General features: G+C 45.3%; 1 protein-coding gene across 5 annotated transcripts in view; it reads left to right on the top strand.

Moving 5' to 3' along the window:
• FRMD4A (FERM domain containing 4A) overlaps nucleotides 1-22000 on the top strand; it is a 341204-nt gene that overhangs the window by 279496 nt on the left and 39708 nt on the right. For all 5 annotated transcript variants that reach the window (XM_056847044.1, XM_056847045.1, XM_056847041.1 and 2 more), the window contains exon 12: nucleotides 13997-14073. In XM_056847044.1, the coding sequence (XP_056703022.1) occupies nucleotides 13997-14073 (77 nt within the window). The remainder of the gene's footprint in view (nucleotides 1-13996; nucleotides 14074-22000) is intronic.

The following is a 22000-nucleotide window of genomic DNA, read 5'->3' as shown; positions in this document are numbered from 1 at the left end:
TCAGGCCTCTTCCAGTCTTTACAAGCCTTCCCCCCCACACCTTTAAATTTAATATTTTTTGTATGTGTGGGGAATCTCCCAAGTATATGGCAACCCTGACTTGACTGTGACTAGCCTAGTTTTGCTGCTTTTGTGATTAAAGCAGGCCACCTGCTTTACCATTAAACATGCTGGAACCTACAAGGAACTGTGAGAGGGGGAAACAATTTGGAAACCCGATTTCATCCCCCCCCCCAAATCCTCCCTCCAGGATTTATGAACTCTTAGAGAATTGAAACAGGCTGTTTCCTCTCTCCATTTTTCCCATTTAACTGACTCTCAAGGTCAAACCAGACTTCACATTTCTGTAGCTCCCAACATTTTATCATACTTAATTAGAGGTTGCAAGGGGACTGAATAAGACTTGGGCCGCCTCAAAAGAAGAGGAGGGGTTACGCTTTTCTGCCCTGCCCCATTTTCCTAACCTTAAACAGTCATGATTTGCCCCACTGGTGTTGATGAACTTACAGGTGCTGATGAGCCAGTTTGAAGGGGAGGGCTGGTGCGGGGTGGGGGATTCTAATGGAATTGCCTCTCCCTTGTAACTCTTTGGGTGCTTTCACACATACTGAATAATGCACTTTCAATCCACTTTCAATGCACTTTGCAGCTGGGTTTTACCATGTGAAATGGCAAAATCCACTTGCAGATGATCATTAAAGTGCATTGAAAGTGGATTGAAAGTGCATTATTCAGCACATGTGAAAGAGCCTTCATGTTCCCCAATCTTGTAATAATTATGTGCGTGCCCCTAGGAGTCCCTCAATTACCCCAGCATTCAGCATTCTGTCACATGTTAGCATGACAAAGAAAAGGAGTCGATGTGCTTCTTAAGGCTGATGGGCAAGGAATAGGCTTTCCTTCTGCCCTCTATGTACATCCTATTGCTTTTTCCCATACAAATGAAGGTTGTCCTGCTGGTTCTGGTGAATAAAATTAGCTGCAACTAAGGTTGCCACTGGAAACACTGGGAGATGGAGACTTTGGAAACCACTGTTGCATGACACCATGATGTCACTTCCAGTTGCATGCCCGGAAGTGACATCACAGCATTGCACCACATTCTAGGAATTTCTCAGATCTCTATTGTTTTTACCAAGGAAATTTGGGGAATTTCTAGAGCATCGCGCAAAGCCTTTGTTTTCCTCATTTTTGCTCTGGCTGCTCCATCGAGCAGGAGTCCAGAGCTTGGGGGTGGGAGGAAGCTCATCATGATGGGCCACCTGGCACTCCATGATGCAGTGGAGGAGAACTTTCTGTCCTTAGTGACATTTCTTTGTCCCCAGTGATATATTCATCTACCTCTTTGCCCTTTCCTCCTTTGCTGCTCCTGATCTTGACAAGAAAGATTTCCACGCTCTTTAAAAATAAACATCTTGAAGCAGATGAAAGTACGCAGAGTACATCCCGTGATTTCCCTAACTCATCTTATTTAAATACTTGGATCCTGCCCTTTCTCCAAGGAGCATAAAGGATAGTACACATACCAACTAGTACACATAGTTGGTATGTTAGACTGCAAGTTAGTGACTGGCCTCCCCATTGAGATTCAAAGTTGAGAAGGAATTTGAAGCTGAGTCTCTCCAGTCCAAGTCATAAGTCCAGGTCCACTGTAACATACTGGCTTTCTGCATCCCGTCCAGTCTGATTGTTTTTGGTACCACAAAAGGGCTCTGGGGAATATTTTCAAATTATGCTGTTTTGCTTGTGTACATGCTTTTGAAGTTACATGACTTCAGCTGCGAGAAGTGCAATTGCCAAGGACTCTTTTTGTAGCGTGGAAAGAGTGTCGTGTCTTGGAAGTCCTTGTTTCTTCATATGTCACACGGCTCATGAACCAGATTGAGAAATGGCAGTTAGACCTTCCAGAAGCTTGTGGAGCCATCCAAAATGGCTGCATACTGTTGAAGAACGTGCTCTTGAGTGCTGTTGTACTGGAGCATCTGTGCTGGGTGAGGAAATCCCTGTTTTAAGAGCCCAAATGTTGAGTTTCAGTGTACATATACTAATAGCTGTAGCAAATAATCAACTCACTGAAAACAGAAGTGAAAATGATTAACAAAGGCTGCCAGGCTTCCCCCATTACCATCACAGGACCTGTAAACTAAACTGTTTGCTAAGCATTGTCTTTTAACTCCTAGTCTGAAATAAAAATACAAGCTTGGAAAGGAGAGAAGAATTGCAATAGGCAACATTGTACCAAGAAAACCATTTTAGATTAACCTGACTATCTTTGGGAACAGGGGGGATGGTCCTGGTCTCCACCTTGGGTTTTCAGACTTTTGCTGGATCTGGCAAGCCAGAGAAAAAAACTCTGAGACAAGGGAATAAATTTCTATGGAGGATTAAAAGGCTTCAGAAGAACCTACAGCTATGGTTTTTCTGACCTGTTTCATGAATCGTTATGGTAGTGCAAAGATAAAGTGAAAACTAACTCTCATTCTCTCAGAGGTCATATTAGACAAATCCACATGAGTAATTATGGGTCCTGAGAGGAAATACTCTAATTGCCTACAGAGCACTTTAGCCCATCTGGACATTCTGCCCATCTCCAAATAATTGGATCCTCAGCATTTGGCACAGAATTGCTTCCAACAGAATACTTTCCCCAACATTCTTTTCTTTGAGGTTTTCTGTATTAGATCTGTGAGACAATGCAAAGGTAAAACAAAACCATATAAAGTCATTACAAGTTAGTATTAGGAAAGAAATAGGTATATTGTTTTTCTATTTGTCATAAGTTGTAAGTTTCATCTGTTGCTTTGAACACCTGGTGCATTACCTTTGATCACCTTTCCTTTTTCTAAACATGCATATTAGATTCATTAATTTACAGAGGTAAATTTTATTCTGTTTACCATAACCCACTGTACTATTTTGCATTTGTTGATTCTATATTTAAAAGGATCAGAAGATTGCATACATTTACAAACCTTACCTGGGAACTGAAAATTTGCCCAGAAGGGTCTGGGAACCAGAAACTTAAGCTCTGTTACTACAGTTTCAGCCTCCTCAAAGCTCCATGGGCTCCCAGTGACTGTGTTGGTGTTCAACCAGCCTCCTTTAAAATCCTGTTTGTATAGCACAGGTTGTTACACAGGGAGTGGCTCATAGTCCCCTTCTAAATATTTGCCCCAAGAGTAGCTGAGGGCCAATTAAAATGAATGATCAGCAAAATCCTGGTAAAGCTTGTCCTAGTCTGTACCACTGCAGGTTGTGGGTAGGGGATTTCACCAAGAGAAGGTTCTTGAACACATGAAGATGTCTTATACTGAATCATACCTTTGGTCCATTAAAGTCGGTATTGTCTACTGACAGCAGCCCTTCGGGGACTCGGTTAGAGGTCTTTCACATCTCCTCCTACCTCATCCATTAATTGGAGATGCCAGGGACTGAACTGGGGTCCTTCTGCATGCCAGACAGATGCTATATAACTGAGCCATAGGCTGGTTTTATTTTTTATGTGCAGAGAAGTTGAGTGGGAATAGGGGTGCCAATCTCCTGGTACTATCTGGAGATCTCCTGCTATTACAACTGATCTCCAGCTGATAGAGATCAGTTCCCTGGAAAAAAATGGCCAATTTGGCAATTGGACTCTATGGCATTGAAGTCCCTCCCCTCCCCAAACCCTGCCCTCCAGAGCCATGCTTGCTCAACTCATTTTAGCCCACATAAAAATCAGTGATGGACCATCCCAGTGAGCACTTCCCCTTTCTCCGTGAGCTGCTTAAAAACATATTGCGGCAGGCAAGCCACTGTTAGAGACAGGCCCCATGAGTGTGATCCTCTCCTCTAGCCTTTTGTGCATAGTCCCCCTTCCGTCCTGTGAACTTTCCGTGTTCTCATGAAGACACCCATGTGATTCTGAGTTGTTGGTTTTTTTTTTAATCAAAGCAGACTTTGATTCAGTTGGATTTCCTCAAACTCATCTTGGTGCTAGTTACAAAACAGAGAGGAGGCTTTCTCAAGCTGCTGAAAGGGATACAGATCTCTGAGCCTCTTCTCTGTCCCTCTGTAGCATAAACCACAAATGTCATCACACACACACACACAAATGAAAGAGGGGGTCTGCTAGAATTTTAACTGGAGCTCTCTCCGCAAGGACCTGGTAACATGCCAGTCATATTGTTCATGGAGGACATTTTCCAAACTTGCATGTGGATTACCTTTAACATTGTCTGCATCACAGAAATCCCCTTCCTGTGGATTTGTAAGCGTGCCAATTTTGTACAAAAGCACAGAGCTTTTTTCTTTTCTTTTTTTTTTTTTTTTTGGGCTCTAGCTTCTGACCTAAGTGTGGCCTAGTTAATAAAGGCGCTAGCCAGGTTGCAAACTACACACACACTTTCCAATGTCAAACAATCATTCCCAGAGAGAGAGAGGCTTGTTTTCTCAAGTTAAATACATTTAACAGCAACTCACTTTCATGTTAAGGCGTCTTGGAGATGGTGAAGCAGAGTTCACAGATTTTGGAAAGGAAGGCTGCCAGGTTAAATACTGGATATAAGTGTCAAGTTAAGGGGGGAAAACCCTTTCGCATTTAAACACCTATGCACGGCATTGTCAGACTCTGACTAGACAGGCCAAACTGTGTCTTACATCTGGGACTGGATCATGTGACATTTTCTTTGTTTAATTGACAGCTGCCAATTTGATGGGAAGTCTGCATGGGTGTGGGAGGGATGTATATTATTCTGATCAAGAAAACAGCACAGAGGGAAAGGATTAAACATCCTCTCCTCCCACATTGTGGCTTTGATCTAAGGAAGACCACCCCACTCCTCCACCACTACCCCAATCTCCCCCCCCCAGCTTCATTTAATTAAAAATGGAAAGAGCTTGTCGTAGACCTTCTGTATAAGATGTCCTTCCTCAGTGGCTTCATAAGAAACCTTTTCCCCCCTCTCTGTATTCAGTGAAGAGTGGCATAACTTAGAGCTCCCACTAGGCAGATGGCCACATCAGAGAAACCACAGCCACAGCTAGTGACCCTCCTGGATAGCCAGCCTACAGAAAGAAATCCTTGATTAGAGAGGCAGGCCTCCCTTAGTCATGACTGACCACTTCCTGGCTATGTCGCCTGGGAATTGCCTGCATTCTGCAAACCATGTTGTACCTAATTTTAAAATTGAGCCTTGCAAGCAGTGGGATAGTTATGCCACCACGCCTGTTGATGTCAAAGGATGTGGGATCATTCTAGACCTGTCCTACTTTGGACCCACCAAGCTAAACCCAGCCTACCGCTTCATGGATGTTAGCCAATTGAGGCTGTTGGCATGGGAGTGAGAAAACTGAGTTTGTCAACCTGATGGAAGGTCCAAATGCATAACTATGTAAAGCTTGGTGAGTCACAAATTGTGCTGGATGAACCATCTAAATAACTAAGGATAAATCTGTCATTACTGGGAGCCCAAACCGAAATCCAGTAATTAGCAAAACAAACATCTAAATAAATTCATTTTCTATTTAGCCCATAACTAATTGCTTTAATGGCTCTCCTTCACTTGGGAATTATTAAATTATAGTAGTCATAAAAAGATTTTGACATGCTGACCTTTGAAGGGTCATGTAATGATGGCATAACACGTTAGTCAACAAATCAAATGCATTGATTTTTAAATGTATGCTATCAAGTCAGTTAGACAGCCAAGGGAGTAAAGTAAAAAGATACTTCAAGAAGTCTAGAGAAGAGGCTGAAGCACTGTTTGTGCCTCAAGGAATATGATTGGATAACAAGCGGTTTTTGCCATACAAATAACACAGAATAATAGATGGGTAAGGCCTGATTTGTAGGGAGCCCCGTGGCGCAGAGTGGCAAGCTACAGTACTGCAGTCAAAAGCTCTGCTCACAACCTGATTTCGATCCCAATGGAAGTCGGTTTCAGGTAGCCGGCTCAAGGTTGATTCAGCCTTCCATCCGTCCGAGGTTGGTAAAGTGAGTGCCCAGCTTGCTGGGGGTAAAGTGTAGATGACTGGGGAAGGCAATGGCAAACCACCTCGTCAACATAGTTTGCCTAGTAAACGTCGGGATGTGACGTCACCCCATGGGTTCGGAATGACCCGGTGCTTGCACAGGGGACTACTTTTACCTAAGACCTGATTTGTACCTACAAAGGAATGAGGTGGTGATAAGCTGGTAGAAAGGCCAGACTACAGGTGGAAGATCCCCTTTTGGAATGTTCCCCTCTGTATAAAACTCCCTGAAAGTAGAGAATGAGCAGAGCAAGAGGGTTTCTCCTGGCTGTGCTAGTTTTCTATTTGCATGTTGGGTTTTTTTCCCCCATGCAAATATGAGCTGAAAACCACCACCACCTGTTCCGTCTGTTCTACTGCCTTATTCTTTGGTGTGGTACAGTTGCCCACCCCCAGGTGAAGCCTAAAGAACTCCTAGAATTACAGCATTCCCAGGGTTGCCATATATTTGGGAGATTCCCTACGCATGCAGAATAATATTAAATCTATCAAAGAAAAAGGGGTGGGGAAGCCTCGTAAAGATTGGGTGAGGATTGAGCTTGTTCCAGACAACATGAAACATTGAGAGTCAGAGGAGAAATTAACCCATTGAAATCCCTGAAAAGGGAGATGGGGGGAGGGATTTCCCCATCATTTATTTTCCCTACCTGCTGCAGTTTCTTATGGGCACCACTGGAATTTTGATTTGGCCAATTTCTATTGATAGAGTAGCACACACGATTTTGAGAGACGCTAAATTCTTCAGCACGCTTTTTCTGATCCTGCAGAGAGAGGGGCAAGTTAATTCAGGGGGATTACATTAGAGGAAAGAGCGAAACACTCCCAATGCTGCTTCTTTACTCATCAAAACAGTTATGTGGATCTCCCACGTCAAAATGGTTTAACATTCACCAATGGTTCTCCTTATTGCACAGTGCTGGCTCTCATTTCTATTCTAGTTCCTTTTAAGAAAAGAAAAGAAACTATGCCGGTTCCTAGCAATTTCCAGCTACACACACAAGCTGAGCAAGATTTTCGGCATATCTGCTAGATTCAACCTGCCAAGTCCAGGCGAGATGTTTTAGAACATACAGAAAGAAGGGCCAAACTATACACGAGGGGAGAGGTCCATGGCCATAGTCTCTTGCAGTTTTGTCAAGCTCATGAGTAGCCTCATATGTCTGACTTGTCTGAGTTCAGTCTCTGCAGAAAGGGAGGGCTCTAATGTAATTTAATTTAACTCTTTGGGGAAGAAAAGACAGGTTCAACAATTTCCCTTTGGGTATACGCTGACACAGGGCATAAGCGTGCAATTTATGCAAGGAACTTATTCATCCCAGCCACTCAAATTGCCTGTGCAAAGGCCAAGATTCATGTTACACCCTGATTGGCTCACATAACAATTCTTGGATTAAAGGGAATCTCCATCTACAGAGGCAGCAAACCTCTGAATACCAGTACTGGGAGGCAGCAGCAGGGGCTCAGCCTCTATGCCCCATTGGTTTGGTCCTCCAGAGCAACTGTTAGGCCGCTGTGTGAAGCAGGATGTTGGACTAGATAGACCACTGGTCTTATCCAGTAGGCCCTGCTTATGCTGTTATGTTCTTGGAGGTTTTCTCATTGCCACTGTAGTTTCTGATTGAGCACACTGCAATAGAGGTTCCATATGGCAGATTGCCCTGCATTTCCCCTGCCCCATACCCCCAACTCCCTGCACACACCACCAGGGTGTGTTTTTCATTTGTTTGTATTTAACCAGTATTTGACAAATCACTGTAGCAGTAGGGGGGAAATGGCTGATGTTGGGGACTGGGGCAGAGAAAATGGCACCAGTGTGGTAAGGACTTGTCTCATAGAGGGTTATAGGATCCGTGCCCAGTTCACACAACAGGGTGCCAGACAGGCCTAGAACGTGCTTTGTATCATAGGTGAGCTACACAAAGGTCACCTCCAGACTAGATTACTTTAACTCGCTTTACACAAGGCTATCCTTGAACATAAATGCTGTGGCCCAGGTCATTACAAGGCCCCTGTGGAAGGCACATATAACACCAGTGCTTCACCAGCTGCACTGACTCCAGGTCAAGTACTAGACAAAAGTGCTGATATTGACCTTTAAAGTCCTAAACAATCTGGGACCATCGTATCTCCAGGACCGCCTCTCCCGTTATACTCCCCAATGATAGGGTGGCCGCTTTGGCAATTGGACTCTATGGCATTGAAGTCCCTCCCCTCCCCAAACCCCACCCTCCTCAGGCTCCTCCCCCAAAACCTCCCGCCGGTGGTGAAGAGGGACCTGGCAGCCCTACCCAAAGAATATTGCACTCCACAAATAACGATCTCCTGGTGGTCCCTAGCCCAAAGTCATCCAGCTGTCCTCAATCAGGGCCAGGGCTTTTTTGGCCTTGGCCCCAGCCTGGTGGAACTCTCTGTCAAATGAGACCAGGGTCCAGTGGGACCTAGCACAGTTTCCCAGGGCCTGCAGGACGGAGATGTTCCGCCAGGCTTACAGTTGAGGAGAGCAACGGTTCTCTTAGCTGGCCTCCCTTCCCCCTTTTCTTCCCCTCCTCCCCACTCCCCTCTTTTCCCTGCTTGTTTTTTCCTAACCCTATCTTACGCCCATCCATTAACATCTTGTGGCTTCCCACGCAGGGTATGCAGGGTTTCTCTGAACCTGGAAATGAGAATATCACCTGAGATCCGTGATCAGGGTGCCACTATTGTTTATTTGATAATATGTTTTAATTATTTGTATGACATTTATTATTTTAATGGTAATTCTATGTTGTTAGCTGCCCTGAGCCCAGCTTTAGTCAGGAAGGATGGGATACAAATATAATAAATAAAATAATAAATAGGACAAAATTGGCAGAAGCTGGCATGGTGCCTTGTTTGCCATTGCAGATCCTTTTGTCAAGTGCAAGCTACCAAGGAAGCCTGGAATCCCCTTGAACATGATTCCAGTGCCCAGAAGATGAACATTCCCACACTACAAATATCCCAGAACTTGTTCATTGGGTTTGTGTGTATGAGGAGGGGATACTATAACTTGCCTTGAACCATTCCCCCATCTGGTTCTGTTTCATTCTTTGGAGAAGCATTTAATTTTTCCATAGAGAGAAGCAGGAGGGGAGAGAGAGCCAGTTAATGATAGACCGGCACAATGGAGGTTTTCCTTTCCTGCCAGCTGTAGCCTTACAAAGTGGGGGACTGGAGAGCACCAGAGTGGTTTAGCAGCTTTTGTTGAGCTTGAAACTGAGACGGGTTCTTAGTAGCTGTTCCAAGCATCTGGAGGGAGGCAGCCTCTAGCCAAGGGGTCACAACACATTACTGTATTCCATGGGGCTGTTCCCTCGGCCCGCCTTCTGCCTGTCCTCTCTTTGGCACGCAGGAATGGGAAAATTGCACAGTGCAAACATCTGGCATGTTTGGGATTCCAGAGTCCATGCAAGAGGATGGTTTGCTGATAACTTTGGTTTTAAAAAAATCTTGTCATTGTACTGAGCTGGTTTTTTTGCAGTAACATTTGCAGGTTCGTTTTGTGACATGAAGGGGTAGTTTACAGCCCTGCCTAAGACAAGCCACAACAGTACACTGCAGAGATTGCATGTGATGACATTGGTTGAGCTAGTTGGTATCCTGGTACTTTCCCAGCAGAAAAAAGACATTTAAGAAAACCAAGTCTTCATCACAGCTCACTTGAAAGCTGCCAAGAAAATCGCACGATCCCTTCTAAACAAGGGGTCCAGCTATGGTTTCCAGCTCCACCTAAACGTTCCTGGAGATCTGGGAGCAGTGTCTAAGAGAGGGGAGAATGTGGGGAGAGGAGGGAGCTCAGCACTGATGTGATGCCATAGATTCCATCCTCCAAAGCAGCCGTTTTCTCCAGGTGGACTGATCTCTATAGTTTGGAGATCAGTTGTAATTCCAGGAGAACTCAGGCCCCACCTGGAGGTTACTACCCTAGGTCCAACTTAGGGTTGCCAATTGCCAGGGAGCAGCAGGAGATCTCCCTCTATTACAAATGATCTCCAGCCGATAGAGATCAGTTCACCTGGAGAAAATGGCCACTTTGGCAATTGGACTCAATGGCATTGAAGTACTTCCCCTCCCCAAACCTCGTCCTCTTCAGGCTCCGCCCCAAAAACCTCCCGCCAGTGGTGAAGAGGGACCTGGCAACCCTAGGTCTAACTCCATTGGGAGCATGAAGTTGGCAGTCTTCCCCAGTTGATTGTGCCTGGGGTCTGGTGCAAAAAGGTACACTGCTTCTATGCAGAGAGCTTCATTCACCTAGCATGGCTAGTAGCCACTGATATACCCACTCCCCATGACATTTTCTCTTCCATTTCAAAGCTAGTGATCATCTTGTGGCAATAAATTTCACAATATAAACGCATGTTCTCTGAAGAAGTACTTCATTTTGCTTGTCCTGAAACATATGTAAAAATTAATGTATGAATTCAGTATTATAAAAGAGGGAGAAATGTCTCTTTCCCTCTCCCCCAGATATCATTTATAAAAATATAAACTTGCTTCATGACTCGCTTCTGTCCCCAAATCCTTTAATCCTTGGGTGGGGATCCAGTCAGCTAAACACAACACACCACCCATGGACAGAAACCTATCAGTAAAGCTTGGCAGGTCTTCTGGTTTTTATTTCCTTCTGGATCTGCTATCCAGCAGTATTGTCAAACCATCTGAAAATTTATTGATTTGCTTCATTTATACCCCACTTTTCTCTAACATGGAGACACAAAACAACTTCATTCATACATCATTCTCCTCTCCACAGCCATCGATTGTAGCAGGTAGACTGCACTTGGCCCGATGGGTCACAAGTGTTGCGCTGGCTTGTTTGGGCCTTTCTTTGTAGGGAAGTGTTGTCTGTTTTACAGGGCAATCCTTAACAGAGTTACACCCTTTGAAGCCCATTGACTTCCATGGACTTAGAAGGGTGTAACTCTGTTTAGGATTGTACTGAGAGTCTTCACAGTCGTTTCGTTGTGCAGATAGAGAATCAGTAGAGGCTGCCTTTGCATATGGAGCATGAATATTTGTGAGTGTGCCTCTTGTCCCTAAAGCAAGGATGGTGTGAACACCCCACAGATTATAGCATTGAGTAGAAAAACCCATGCACCTTTTCCTCAAGAGTGGCCAAACAGTCATTTTGGTAGCTGCCTGCAAAGCATTCTGTTCCAGTAGAATTTTTGGCTTGCACTGGCTTAGCACTCGATACTTGATCAAAGGAATTGGCCCTTCCATTTGTCTTTATCAAGTGGTTAATTAACTCAGAGAAGAATAAGGAGTTGTAAATCTGGTCAGTTCCTTCTGGTCTTTTGGGAGTGGTTTTTTTCTTATCACAATTAGGAATCTACATTCCAAAGAGTTATCTGAGTTTCTTCCCTGGGGAAATCAAGCAAGCTTGTCGTTAAGAAAGTTCTAAGTACCGTCAAGTCATCAAGTTCTGTCAAGTCGCAGCTGACTTACGGCAACCTAGTAGGGTTTTCAAGGCAAGGGACTAACAGAGGTGGCTTGCCATTGCCTTCCTCTGCGTTATGACCCTGGTAGTCCTTGGCGGTCTCCCATCCAAATACTAACCAGGGCTGACCCTGCTTAGCTTCTGAGATCTGACGAGATCAGGCAAGCCTGGGCCATCTAGGTCAGGGTGAAAGTTCTCTGTAACTACCTTTTAGTTTGTATCATGCATTCATTTGTTTGACTGCATAAAGAAAGTACTGCTTTCAGAATTTATGTACAAAAACCAGGAATTCTGAGAACAGGCAGTAATTCCTATGATCTATGGAAAATCTTTGGGTTGCTGTAGATGCTTGTGAGCATTTTCAGTTATGATCTTAAGTATTAGGGCTCAATTTATTCGCCACTTTTGAAATGTAGTTTTGAATCTTATTATGATTGAAATTCTCTGTTCGACAGGAAAGCCAGCACTGATAGATTTTCTATAAACAATCTTTAAAAATATTAGGCAATGGCCTTAAGCAATTAAGCTCAGGAAATAGATTTACACATTTCCTTTCCTTTCCACTCATGCATGACTGCTGAAAGCGTTGCAGGGAGCTTCACTGTCTCCTGCCCCTTGGGTTGTGCATAGTACTTTGGCCACACATTTCCAGATAAACAGTCGGCAGCACCATGCGCTCCAAATGTGCCCTTCCCCCCTACTCAATCAGGTAATCAGCCGGAGCCCATGTTGTTGACCATCCATCACAGTGATTTGGCTATGGAGATGCTTGGAGCGATGGACTCTGATCTGGAGAACCGGGTTTGATTCCCCACTCCTCCACATGAAGCCAACTGGGTGACCTTGGGCTAGTCACAATTCTATTAAGAGCTCTCTCAGCCCCACCTACCTCACAGGGTGTCTGTTGTGGGGAGGGGAAGGGAAGGCGATTGTAAGCCAGTTTGAGTCTGCCTTAAGTGGTAGAGAAAGTCGGCATATAAAAACCAACTCTTCTTCTTCTTTCTGGATCAGGAGCAGCAGGCATAAATCTGATGTGCATCAAATACACATCCATCTGCCAGTGCAATTGCTTCTCTGTTTTCAATGCATTGATATCAAATGCACATCCCCATCCCTGTTCTGGCATGAACACCTTTTAAATACTGAGAAACGCTCGATGGTGGCGTGCAGGTTTGGTGCTGGGGACCGGAAGAATTCTGCTTTGTTCATGTGAATTATGGAAATGTCTAGAAGATGATTTCACAAACAATGGGGGCCCATTCCCATGAAATGCTCATTGATTTCAAGTCTTTTAACTCTTCCATTTGAAACTGCATTTTTTAATTTCAATTTCCTATGGGAAATCAAAAGTAAAGCTGCTTAATAGGTAGAGGTGTACAATTCGCACAGTTCTTTCCCCGTGAAAAAGTGGGGAGGGATTGCTCAAACTTCCTGTGCCATACATTAGTTTAAAATTGTGGCAGAGGAGGAGTGTGCACTTATTTTTCTGCACCTCGCTATGACTATGTTTAGTATGCTGAGAAGTCTGTTAATGGAGCCCAAAAGATAGCCGACAGAAAGTCTTGAATTTTACGGCAGGTTTCTGAAACATCCCTCTGACCAAGTTAAGCTCTGACTCACCAAAGCGTTTGTGGTGATAAATTCTACAGTCTTTGAGCTGCCACAAGACTCTGGGTTATTTTGGCTGCAGCGGACAAATCCAGCAGCCACCCTTCTGGAATTTGCCTTAACTGTCTAGTTTTGGCATTGAAGTGGGAAAAGGAACAATAGCCACAGGGCTTCGGTAGGATTGCCAGCAAACCACCCCTGTGCCTCTCTGTTCCGTCTCAGGTATTACACACTGGACATCTTCTTTCACTTGCTTAGTTGCTGGTGGCGGGGGAGGGTGGAAGGGAGGGAGGGAACGAATGGCTTGACAAGCCTGTATTTTTATCTCATGTTGCCTGGAATGAATTAGGGCCCCCAGCGCCTCTGCCCTTGGTTTCAGAGCTCCAGTCAGGAGCTCTTGCACATTAGTGGGCAGGAAATAGCGTCCCTGAGGAAGAAAGGGGAATTTGAGCTCCTTTCCCATTTCAGCACTCGGAGGGGAGGAAGCTTCAGTTCAGCACTTCTGCAAAACCAACCCCCCACCACACGCACACACACACAACACGCCTCCCCCCACCCCTGTTCTCCTGCTGGCAGACTCGAAGGAGGGAAATCCGCGTAGCCCAGAGCACAGGCAAGGAAAAGGAACAAAGGGAAAGAAAGGGCTTCTCAGAAAGGACTGGTTTCGTTGCTGAAGGGTGGGTGGAGATGCAGTGGCAAGGAAGCCGACACCCACGGCAGCGCCCTGCCGCCCGCAGCTTTCTCCAGAATCGCCTTTCCTCGCTCTTCCCCCTCCCGAGAGCGACAAGCTGAAGGAATCTGGGAGTTTGGTAAGGAAGAGTTGAAAGGAGGACAGCCAGAGGTCCCCCCCCCTCCTCCCTGCACTCTGCCTCTCAACCGCCTTGCTTTTTTTTGTGTGTGTTTTTCTCCCCTGCTCAGATCTTCCAATGGAGGCAGCTGGAGAATCTGTACTTCAGAGAGAAGAAGTTTTCTGTGGAAGTGCATGACCCACGCAGGTAAGACAAAATACCTCCTTTTCTTGTGCCGGAGCGGTCAGCACATGGCCGTCTCAGTGGGAATCTGCCATGTGGGAGGGAGGGGAGGTTAGCAGCTGGATTTTTCATGCATACCCTGAGTGCTTGAGGTTTTCTGAATCTTTGCTACCTTCTGACTGGGTGGGCATGGCGTGTTTCATGGATGGTCACACCTTCAGATCAAAACTTTGTTGGCATCCTTAGGTTTTTACATGGTCTCCCCTTCTTCATTCCCTTTGAGAAGTGAGCTGATGCCCAAGACTGGTTCAAGGCATTTTGTCACCCCAAGGAAAGGACGTTATCCCCTGCTGGGCCCACATTGCCGCCAGCCATGTCCAAGCCAAGTCCCCGGGCATTGGAGCCAGCCGGTGGCAGTACAGGTCCAGTAGGGGATGCCAACCCTGGAGTCACTGTTGGCTGGGAGTAGGGTCGCCAGGTCCCTCTTTGCCACCGGTGGGAGGTTTTTGGGGCGGAGCCTGAGGAGGGCAGGTTTTGGGGAGGGGCTTCAATGCCATAGAGTCCAATTGCCAAAGCGGCCATTTTCTCCAGGGGAACTGATCTCTATCAGCTGGAGATCAGTTGTAATAGCAGGAGATCTCCAGCTAATACCTGGAGGTTGGCAACCCTATCTGGGAGCAAGCTGATCCCCTGCAATGCATCTGTAGTGCGTCTCTCCACTGCTGCCCTAGGGTGAGGTGGCTGGAGAAACCCGCCCTCCTCAGGTCCTCTTGAAATCCATTTTAACAGGTTAGTTGTCCATCCATTTCTTTTTAACTTTGTGCAATGGATAACTTTAGCCAATGATGCACTACCCTTGTAAATCCAAAATAACTTATCTGAGGTCAGTTGCACATCTGCAAGTGTGATATCCCAATTCCAAACATTCTTTGATTTATTTCACTGCATAACTTACCAAGTAAATTGGAGGGAAATAGGCTGTGCACCATATTATTCCCCCAACTGAATTTCACGAGTGTCTGATAACCAGTTTTCTTTATGTTTGTGTTATTTTGTATTCTCCTCTCCTTTTGTACTGGCTTTAGTTTTGTCTAATAGAAGCTGCTGTCTGTAGGAACCATCATTGTAGGGTTTAATACCTCTATTTATTGGAATTTGCTGTACAGTCAATAGTTTGCTTATTGTAGCTTATAGAAAATGGTTAGGAGGTTTGTCTCAGTATAACATGCTATCTGTAGTACCCATGGAAATATTCTGTGCAAATTGGTTCATACCCATACAATATCCTTCCCTGAAAATTAGGGAACTAAAAGTCAGGCTCTGGAAGTATTGCAGTTCAGAGAACAACCAAGTTTGCTACTGTGTTCTTTGAGACATGTTAGCTTAAAATCTTTTTACAGCTTACGATTGCTAAGGTATGTTGTGGCCTGCGACAACTTTCCTTGTTCCCAAAGGCACAACAGACTTCTAGTAAGGAGCTTGGAAAGTAACAGTTGTAGGTCATCTCTAGTTTTATTCTGTCGCAAAGATCCCAGTTTTTCAAAATATTAATTTTGGCCACTGTCCACCAGGAAGTTTTACTATGCTCGCCCCGTCAAAGGCATGCAAACAATGCAACAGCACTGTGTTTCTTAGCAGTGCTGTCACACTGTTCCCATTATTAGAAAGATTGCACACAGACACACACAAACACAAAAGTTTCCCAGAACATCCTGCCCCTCCTGATTCGGTAACCTCACTGGAACAGCTGGGAACATTAATTATGGAGCTCAGTTCTTTGGCAAGACCACCTTCCAGGAGTTGGAAGAAAGTAATATATACCATAAATTTAGAAAACAATATGAAATATAATTTTATTGGGCTACTTTGTTGGTGTAACTGCATGCAGTCTTTCAGGTTACACTGGAATCTTCACCAAGGTGAATGGGAAAAATGATATTACTGTCAGCATGGTCTAGTGGTCAGAGTGTCAGACTAGGATCTCGGAGACCAAGGTTCAAATCCCTGCTTGGCGGGTGATGTTGGGCCAGTTACTAACCCTCAGCCCAGCCTTACTCACAGGGCTGTTGTGAGGATAAAATGGAAAAGAGGAGAATGGAGTAAGCCACCTTGGGGTCCCCACTGGGGAGAATGGTGAAACATAAATGAAGTAAATAAAATAAAACAATGTTATTACTAATGTATGTGATATCAACCGTTTAGTTAGGCAGTGGTCTAATGAAACATAACATTTCTGCCTGATGAAGAATTCTGCATGATTCAAAGATCTGAATATACACTGATCACTAGAAACTTAGCAGGCATCCCACAAAACCCCACCCATATGCATTCTGCAGTACTGCAATAATATAGATGTGTATGTTCTGCAATTCAGCACAAGCCCAGAAAAAGCATAAAAATATGGCATTGGGTGCAGAATTTAACTTCCCGAAACTCACAGTTTTCATTTTATTTTTAAAAAGGCCACATTTCTAGCTCTTATTGCTGCAAATGTAGGCTTGAAAGTATGTCATGAAATCTCAGAAGCCAGAGAGATGATTGCATGATGTCAGCAGTGGTCAGTGACTTGGACAGCTGCTTATAAATTACCTGTTTGCTCAGCAGAACCAGAACAAATTTTGCGATACTGGCTGGGCGCTCACAAAAATGTGCCGCCGCCACTCGTACGCACCACCTTTCATAAAACACATGACCTTATTTGTATCATGTGTGTGCTTCCATTTATCTCAGTGAATGCCTCTTAAATATACTCAGTCAGCAGTAGGGCAGTGCAGAATCTGGAGGCATGGAAATAGTTAGACTTTGCATCAGAGAGCAGCAGAATTCCTTTCAGCACAGCATGCCTGTGTTAAGAATGTGAGGTGTTACTCTCTAATGTCGATTGGCAGAATCACGTTGGTGGGAGTGGGGAGAGAACAGTGTGCCCTCTATCTCTGTTTGCATAAACCCCCCAAGTTGTGGTCCTTTGCTTCCCCTTCATACATACAGGAGGGTTATTTGTGTTCTTACTCTGCACATTAGGCTTGCAGCCTTTAGCTACTGCAATCCTTTGCCTGTGCTGCTGGCACTGATTAGCTAGTCAATATCCCGGTGCTCTCCCAGCAGAGAAAATATTTTTTTTTAAAAAGGAGCTGAGTATATCAAGAGCACGGACCCCGTTAGGGTTGCCAGGTCCTTCTTTGCCACCAGTGAGAGGTTTTTGGGGTGGAGCCTGAGGTGGGTGGGATTTGGGGAAGGGAGGGACTTCAATGCCGTAGAGTCCAATTGCCAAAGCGGCCATTTCCTCCAGGTGAACTGATCTCTGTCGGCTGGAGATTAGTTGTAATAGCAGGAGATTTCCAGCTAGTACCTGGAGGTTGGTAACCAGTGAAAATCAGTATATAGTTATTGCTGTGTTCCGTTTGGAAAAATAACGAAATAATAAACAAAATTACAAATAAACTTTATTTGCTTTTACTGTATGTTGTATATACTTCATACAAACTTACAATTTATGCTGTGCCATATGCCATGCCAACTTTAAACTTTATTTCCCGGGGTTGGGTAAAGTTTCAATAATCTTTATCAAGGCATCAACTGAAATTGAGGCCACAGCCTTCCCCTGCCGGTCACAATTGAAAAGTGCACAGCATAGATTGTAAGGGCAAGTAATGCTCATAGAAAAATTGGTAATTATGTGTGTGTGTAAAGTGCTGTCAAGTCGCAACTGACTTATGGCGACCCCTTTTGGGGGGGGTTTCATGGCAAGAGACTAACAGAGGTGGTTTGCCAGTGCATTCCTCTGCACAGCAACCCTGGTATTCCTTGGTGGTTTCCCATCCAAATACTAACCAGGGCTGACCCTGCTTAGCTTCTGAGATCTGACGAGCTCAGGCTAGCCTGGGCCATCCAGGTCAGGGCAAATCTGGCAATTATACCAGATTTGAAAAAACTGCAAGGGCATATCATGCCTATGTATTCAGATGTGTAAATCTGCATGTGAGAAGCTAAATGATTGTAAGTTTGTATGAAGTATATACAACATACAGTAAAAGCAAATAAGGTTTATTTGTAATTTTGTTTATTATTTTGGTATTTTTCCGTACGGAACACAGCAGTACCTGGTGGTTGGCAACCCTAGACCCCATAGCAACACTAATCACATCCTCAAATGATGGAGTGCTAGTTTTCTTTCTTCAGGAGGGTAGCTGTGTTGGTCTCCAGTAGAAGAGCAAGATTCAAGTCCAATAGCACCTTAAAGACCAACAAAATTTCCAGGGTAGAAGCTTTTGAGAGCCAAAGCTCCCTTGCTCTGCATGCTGGCCACACACACACATCTGAATTTGTAAGCTGCCTTGAGCTATGAGAAAAGGTGGGAGGGGAAAATAAATAAAATCTGCCACCCTGGGGTTTATATACTCCTCAGGGTTTATATACTCCTCAGGAGTGCTCTGGTTGGCTGCAAACGAAGGACCAAACCGCAAGATAATGGTTTTGTTTTGTTTTAATATGTCAGGTCTGGGTTCCCAACCCAACTTGTTTTCTCTACGGTTCTACCGCAGCTGCAAGGAAAACCTTTTTTTAAACCTGTCAGTTTGGCCCTTAGTTGGTATCCTGAGGTGCACCATGGCAGGAGGCAATGGGACAGCCATTGTTTCTCACTCCTGTTTGTCTCAGTGGGAGTAGTTCTCTGGCCGAAATGTTATGCCGGCAACATAAGGGGTTCTAAACCCCTTAAGAGGGGTTTAGAAAGCTGACTAAGCCCCGCTCCTCCATCAGCATCAGCATTTTCTCCCCTATGCCAGAGTGATGGTGCTGGAGTTACTTCACTGTTGGTGTGGTGCTGGCCTTCCAGTGCTGTGCCAGCATCATGCCAGCGTGAAGGGGTTTAGGGTCAGTTTCCATGAGAGAGAGAGAGAGCTCACCTGGACCAAACCTTTGGACTCCATTACAGTCATACGTAGTTGGGCATGTTCTTCTCTGTTCCTGTGAGGGCTGCTCCCACACCTGATTGGACTGCACCATGTGTGCAGAAGGAGCTTCAGCCTCCCCCCACCCAAAATGCACTGTTACCCCAAACAGAAACAGACCAGGGAGAGCTTTTTGGCCCACTGCAGAAGACTGCTGTCAAGTAGTTCCTTCCCCAGACTTCCCTTTCTGTTCAGAGTAATAGTGTGGGGGGAGGGGGCTGCTTCATGTGCGCTACGGTCCTGTTTGGAGCGGGGGCACCAGTGGGCAGAAGGAGACAAGAACAGGCAAGTTATGTATGACTGTCATGGGGATCAGAGTTCGGCTTCTTGCGAACACCCATCTTGTGGAATGTCACCGTTATTCTGGCTAAATAAATTCATTCATTCACCCTTAGTTGCTATCCTAAGCCATGCCAGGAAGGCTTTAGGATTGTGTCCTTAGAACACCGGCTAGTCTGCTCCATTCTGTCAGTCTAGGAAAGGTTCCCAGGTCTGCTTTGACAAAAACCACTCTGTGGTATAGAATTTTTATTTCTGTGTTGCTTTTTAATGTCACAAAAATAGTACTTTATTGGAGATAGCACAGAAATATATTTTTTATGTTTAAATCTAACAAAGGTTTTTAAAGTTACCCCTCTTCTATCTGCCAACTGAGACATCTGAATCCACAGGGAACGTATTTCAGATTCTAGGCTCCCAGCCAAGTCACATGGCTTTTTAAAAGGAATTGCTCAATGAAGTGGAAGTGGACGGAAGGCAGACTATAGAGCACTTTTTCAGCATTTCTTTTGAAATAATTAGCATATCCTTAAAGATGCAGGGAAGACAGAAAGATGCAAGATTCACATGGCAGTCAAATATGTGATGGGAATGACGTAATTCACACTGGGCTTTTCCGCATAGGTTTTTTCCGTCAGTTGTGGTCCCATGCTGCTTTGGTTTATCCCCTGATTTCTGCATGCATTTTTGCGTCTTTAGTTTTCACTTTGGGTTTTTTGCTTCTCCCCCCCTCCTTTTTTTCTGGTTCTTTTGAGATCACTTTTACCCCAATGTTTTTCTGGAAGCCAATTTTCAGTCTGCTTTTTCTTCCTGCATAATATTTCCCTCTGTTATCTTTGTCCTGGCCACTCCTACCCACCTCCAGCCCACTATTTGATGATCGGACTGTTGTGGTCAAACCATTCCCTCTCCTCCCTCTCACCCTTAAGTGATTTCTTTTCCCTTTAAAAAAAACACCCCTTAAAAGTGCCTTTTTTTAAAAAGGGGGGAGTGCTGTGACAGCACCGCTGGCAACACCAATGATGCCAACGCCCTCCCTTGAAAATCCTCATTATTGAATGCACATGGGGAAGAAAATAAACTGAATCCACAACTGTGAAAATGCAGAGGGAGGGCAGATGTCCATAAGAACTGTGCCCAAAAAAATTCCTTTACCAATGCTGGGAGCCCCATGAGTGTGGAGCGCATGAGCGAGCTGTGTTATGGGGCACAGCGAAAGCCTAGTAAGCTTTTGCCACATCAAGGGGTGCTTATGCCATCCACCTCACGTGTGCAGTAAACATGTATTTTTAACCCATGTATTTGGAATAAGAGAACAGATGGGAGAAATATTATTCAAATTATCCTTCCAATTTGTCTGGCTCCTGGATACCTCTCTTCACACTGTCTGGTTCTTTGCTTTCCTGTCTTATACACCCTCACTTTACCTTTTAGATTAAACAAACACCATAACTTTATTTCCTGTCCTAATATCCAGTTTTATTTGGATAACTCTTCCTCCCAAGATCATAGAATCGTAGACTCATAGAGTTGGAAGGGACCACCTAGGGACCACTGTTCAGAGGGTCATCTAGTCCAACACCCTGCACAATGCAAGAAATTCACAACTACCTCTCCCCCACACCCCCAGTGACCCATACTCCATGCCCAGAAGATGGCCAAGATTCCCTCCATCTCATGATCTGCCTCTTTAATGCTCAGATGTTTAATGCTCAGATTTGGTACGATACACTTAATACAGGAGGGTAGGAAATCAAGTTGAAATCATCCCAAATGCACCAGTTGTCATGCTGCTGTGAAAAATCAAGCCCAGGGTGGCATTCTTAGCAACTGCACCATAGCGTCTCATCCAGATGTTGTGTTGTGATGGCTGGGCTGTGATGGACAGGGCAGGCAGAACTAATCAGGAGTCTGCAAGCCCAGGGGCCTGGCCCTGCAGACATCACAGTTAAGCGGCAGGAAGAGGCATGGCCAAGGATCAAAGCTCCATGTGTGTGGCACACCCCTCCCCTTAAAGGGACTGAACCCTGCCATCAGTCACTGGGCAGCAGACAGAGTTGGCAAGGGCCACAGCCATCCCCCTTCTGCAGAGACCCCAAGCAGGCCCTCGACCCTTACGGTGCAAAGGGTGCCATCACCTCAAAAAAGGGCACTGGGACGCATATAATGCATGAGGCCCCCTGCCCCCCTAGATGTCCAACTGGGACAGTTGCCTCTCTTCCATCCTGGTAGAGGGCTAACTTTCCAGCAACTGTATCGTCAGTAACCCTTTGTGCTTGCCGGAAGCCCCAGGGCCCCCAATCCACTCCGGTCACTGCAACTCAGGTCTCTGGTGAGGTGACCTCAGTATAGGGAGCCACAGCCTGGTGCCACTGTGGGTCCCCCACAATGTGGGAGTGCTCCAATGTCTCCCAGTTAACCCATGGGAGGCCCTTGGCATTCTAGGTCCCCCCACCAGCATTGGTCCAGTGAGCCCCTTCTCGTGTTCTGCTGGCCCATTCCTGTCCTACACACCAGCACATTCCCACTCTTATTGGTGGGGAATTGAGTGAGGCAAAGTGGGGAGTAAAGTCCATGGGGCAGAACACCACTGCAACTCCCCCCGCCCCAGGCACAGGTTGGTGCTATCTGAACAATGCTCACCTGTCCTGCATTGAAGTGCTCAGTGACTGCTAATGGTCCATCCACCGCAACAGCTGCTGCACAGGGCTGGTGTGCAGTCC

Source organism: Euleptes europaea, chromosome 3, assembly GCF_029931775.1.
Source record: "Euleptes europaea isolate rEulEur1 chromosome 3, rEulEur1.hap1, whole genome shotgun sequence".
Taxonomy (NCBI): Eukaryota; Metazoa; Chordata; class Lepidosauria; order Squamata; family Sphaerodactylidae; genus Euleptes; species Euleptes europaea.
Note: the sequence above shows the minus strand (reverse complement) of the source record. Positions and strands in the feature narration are given on the sequence as shown.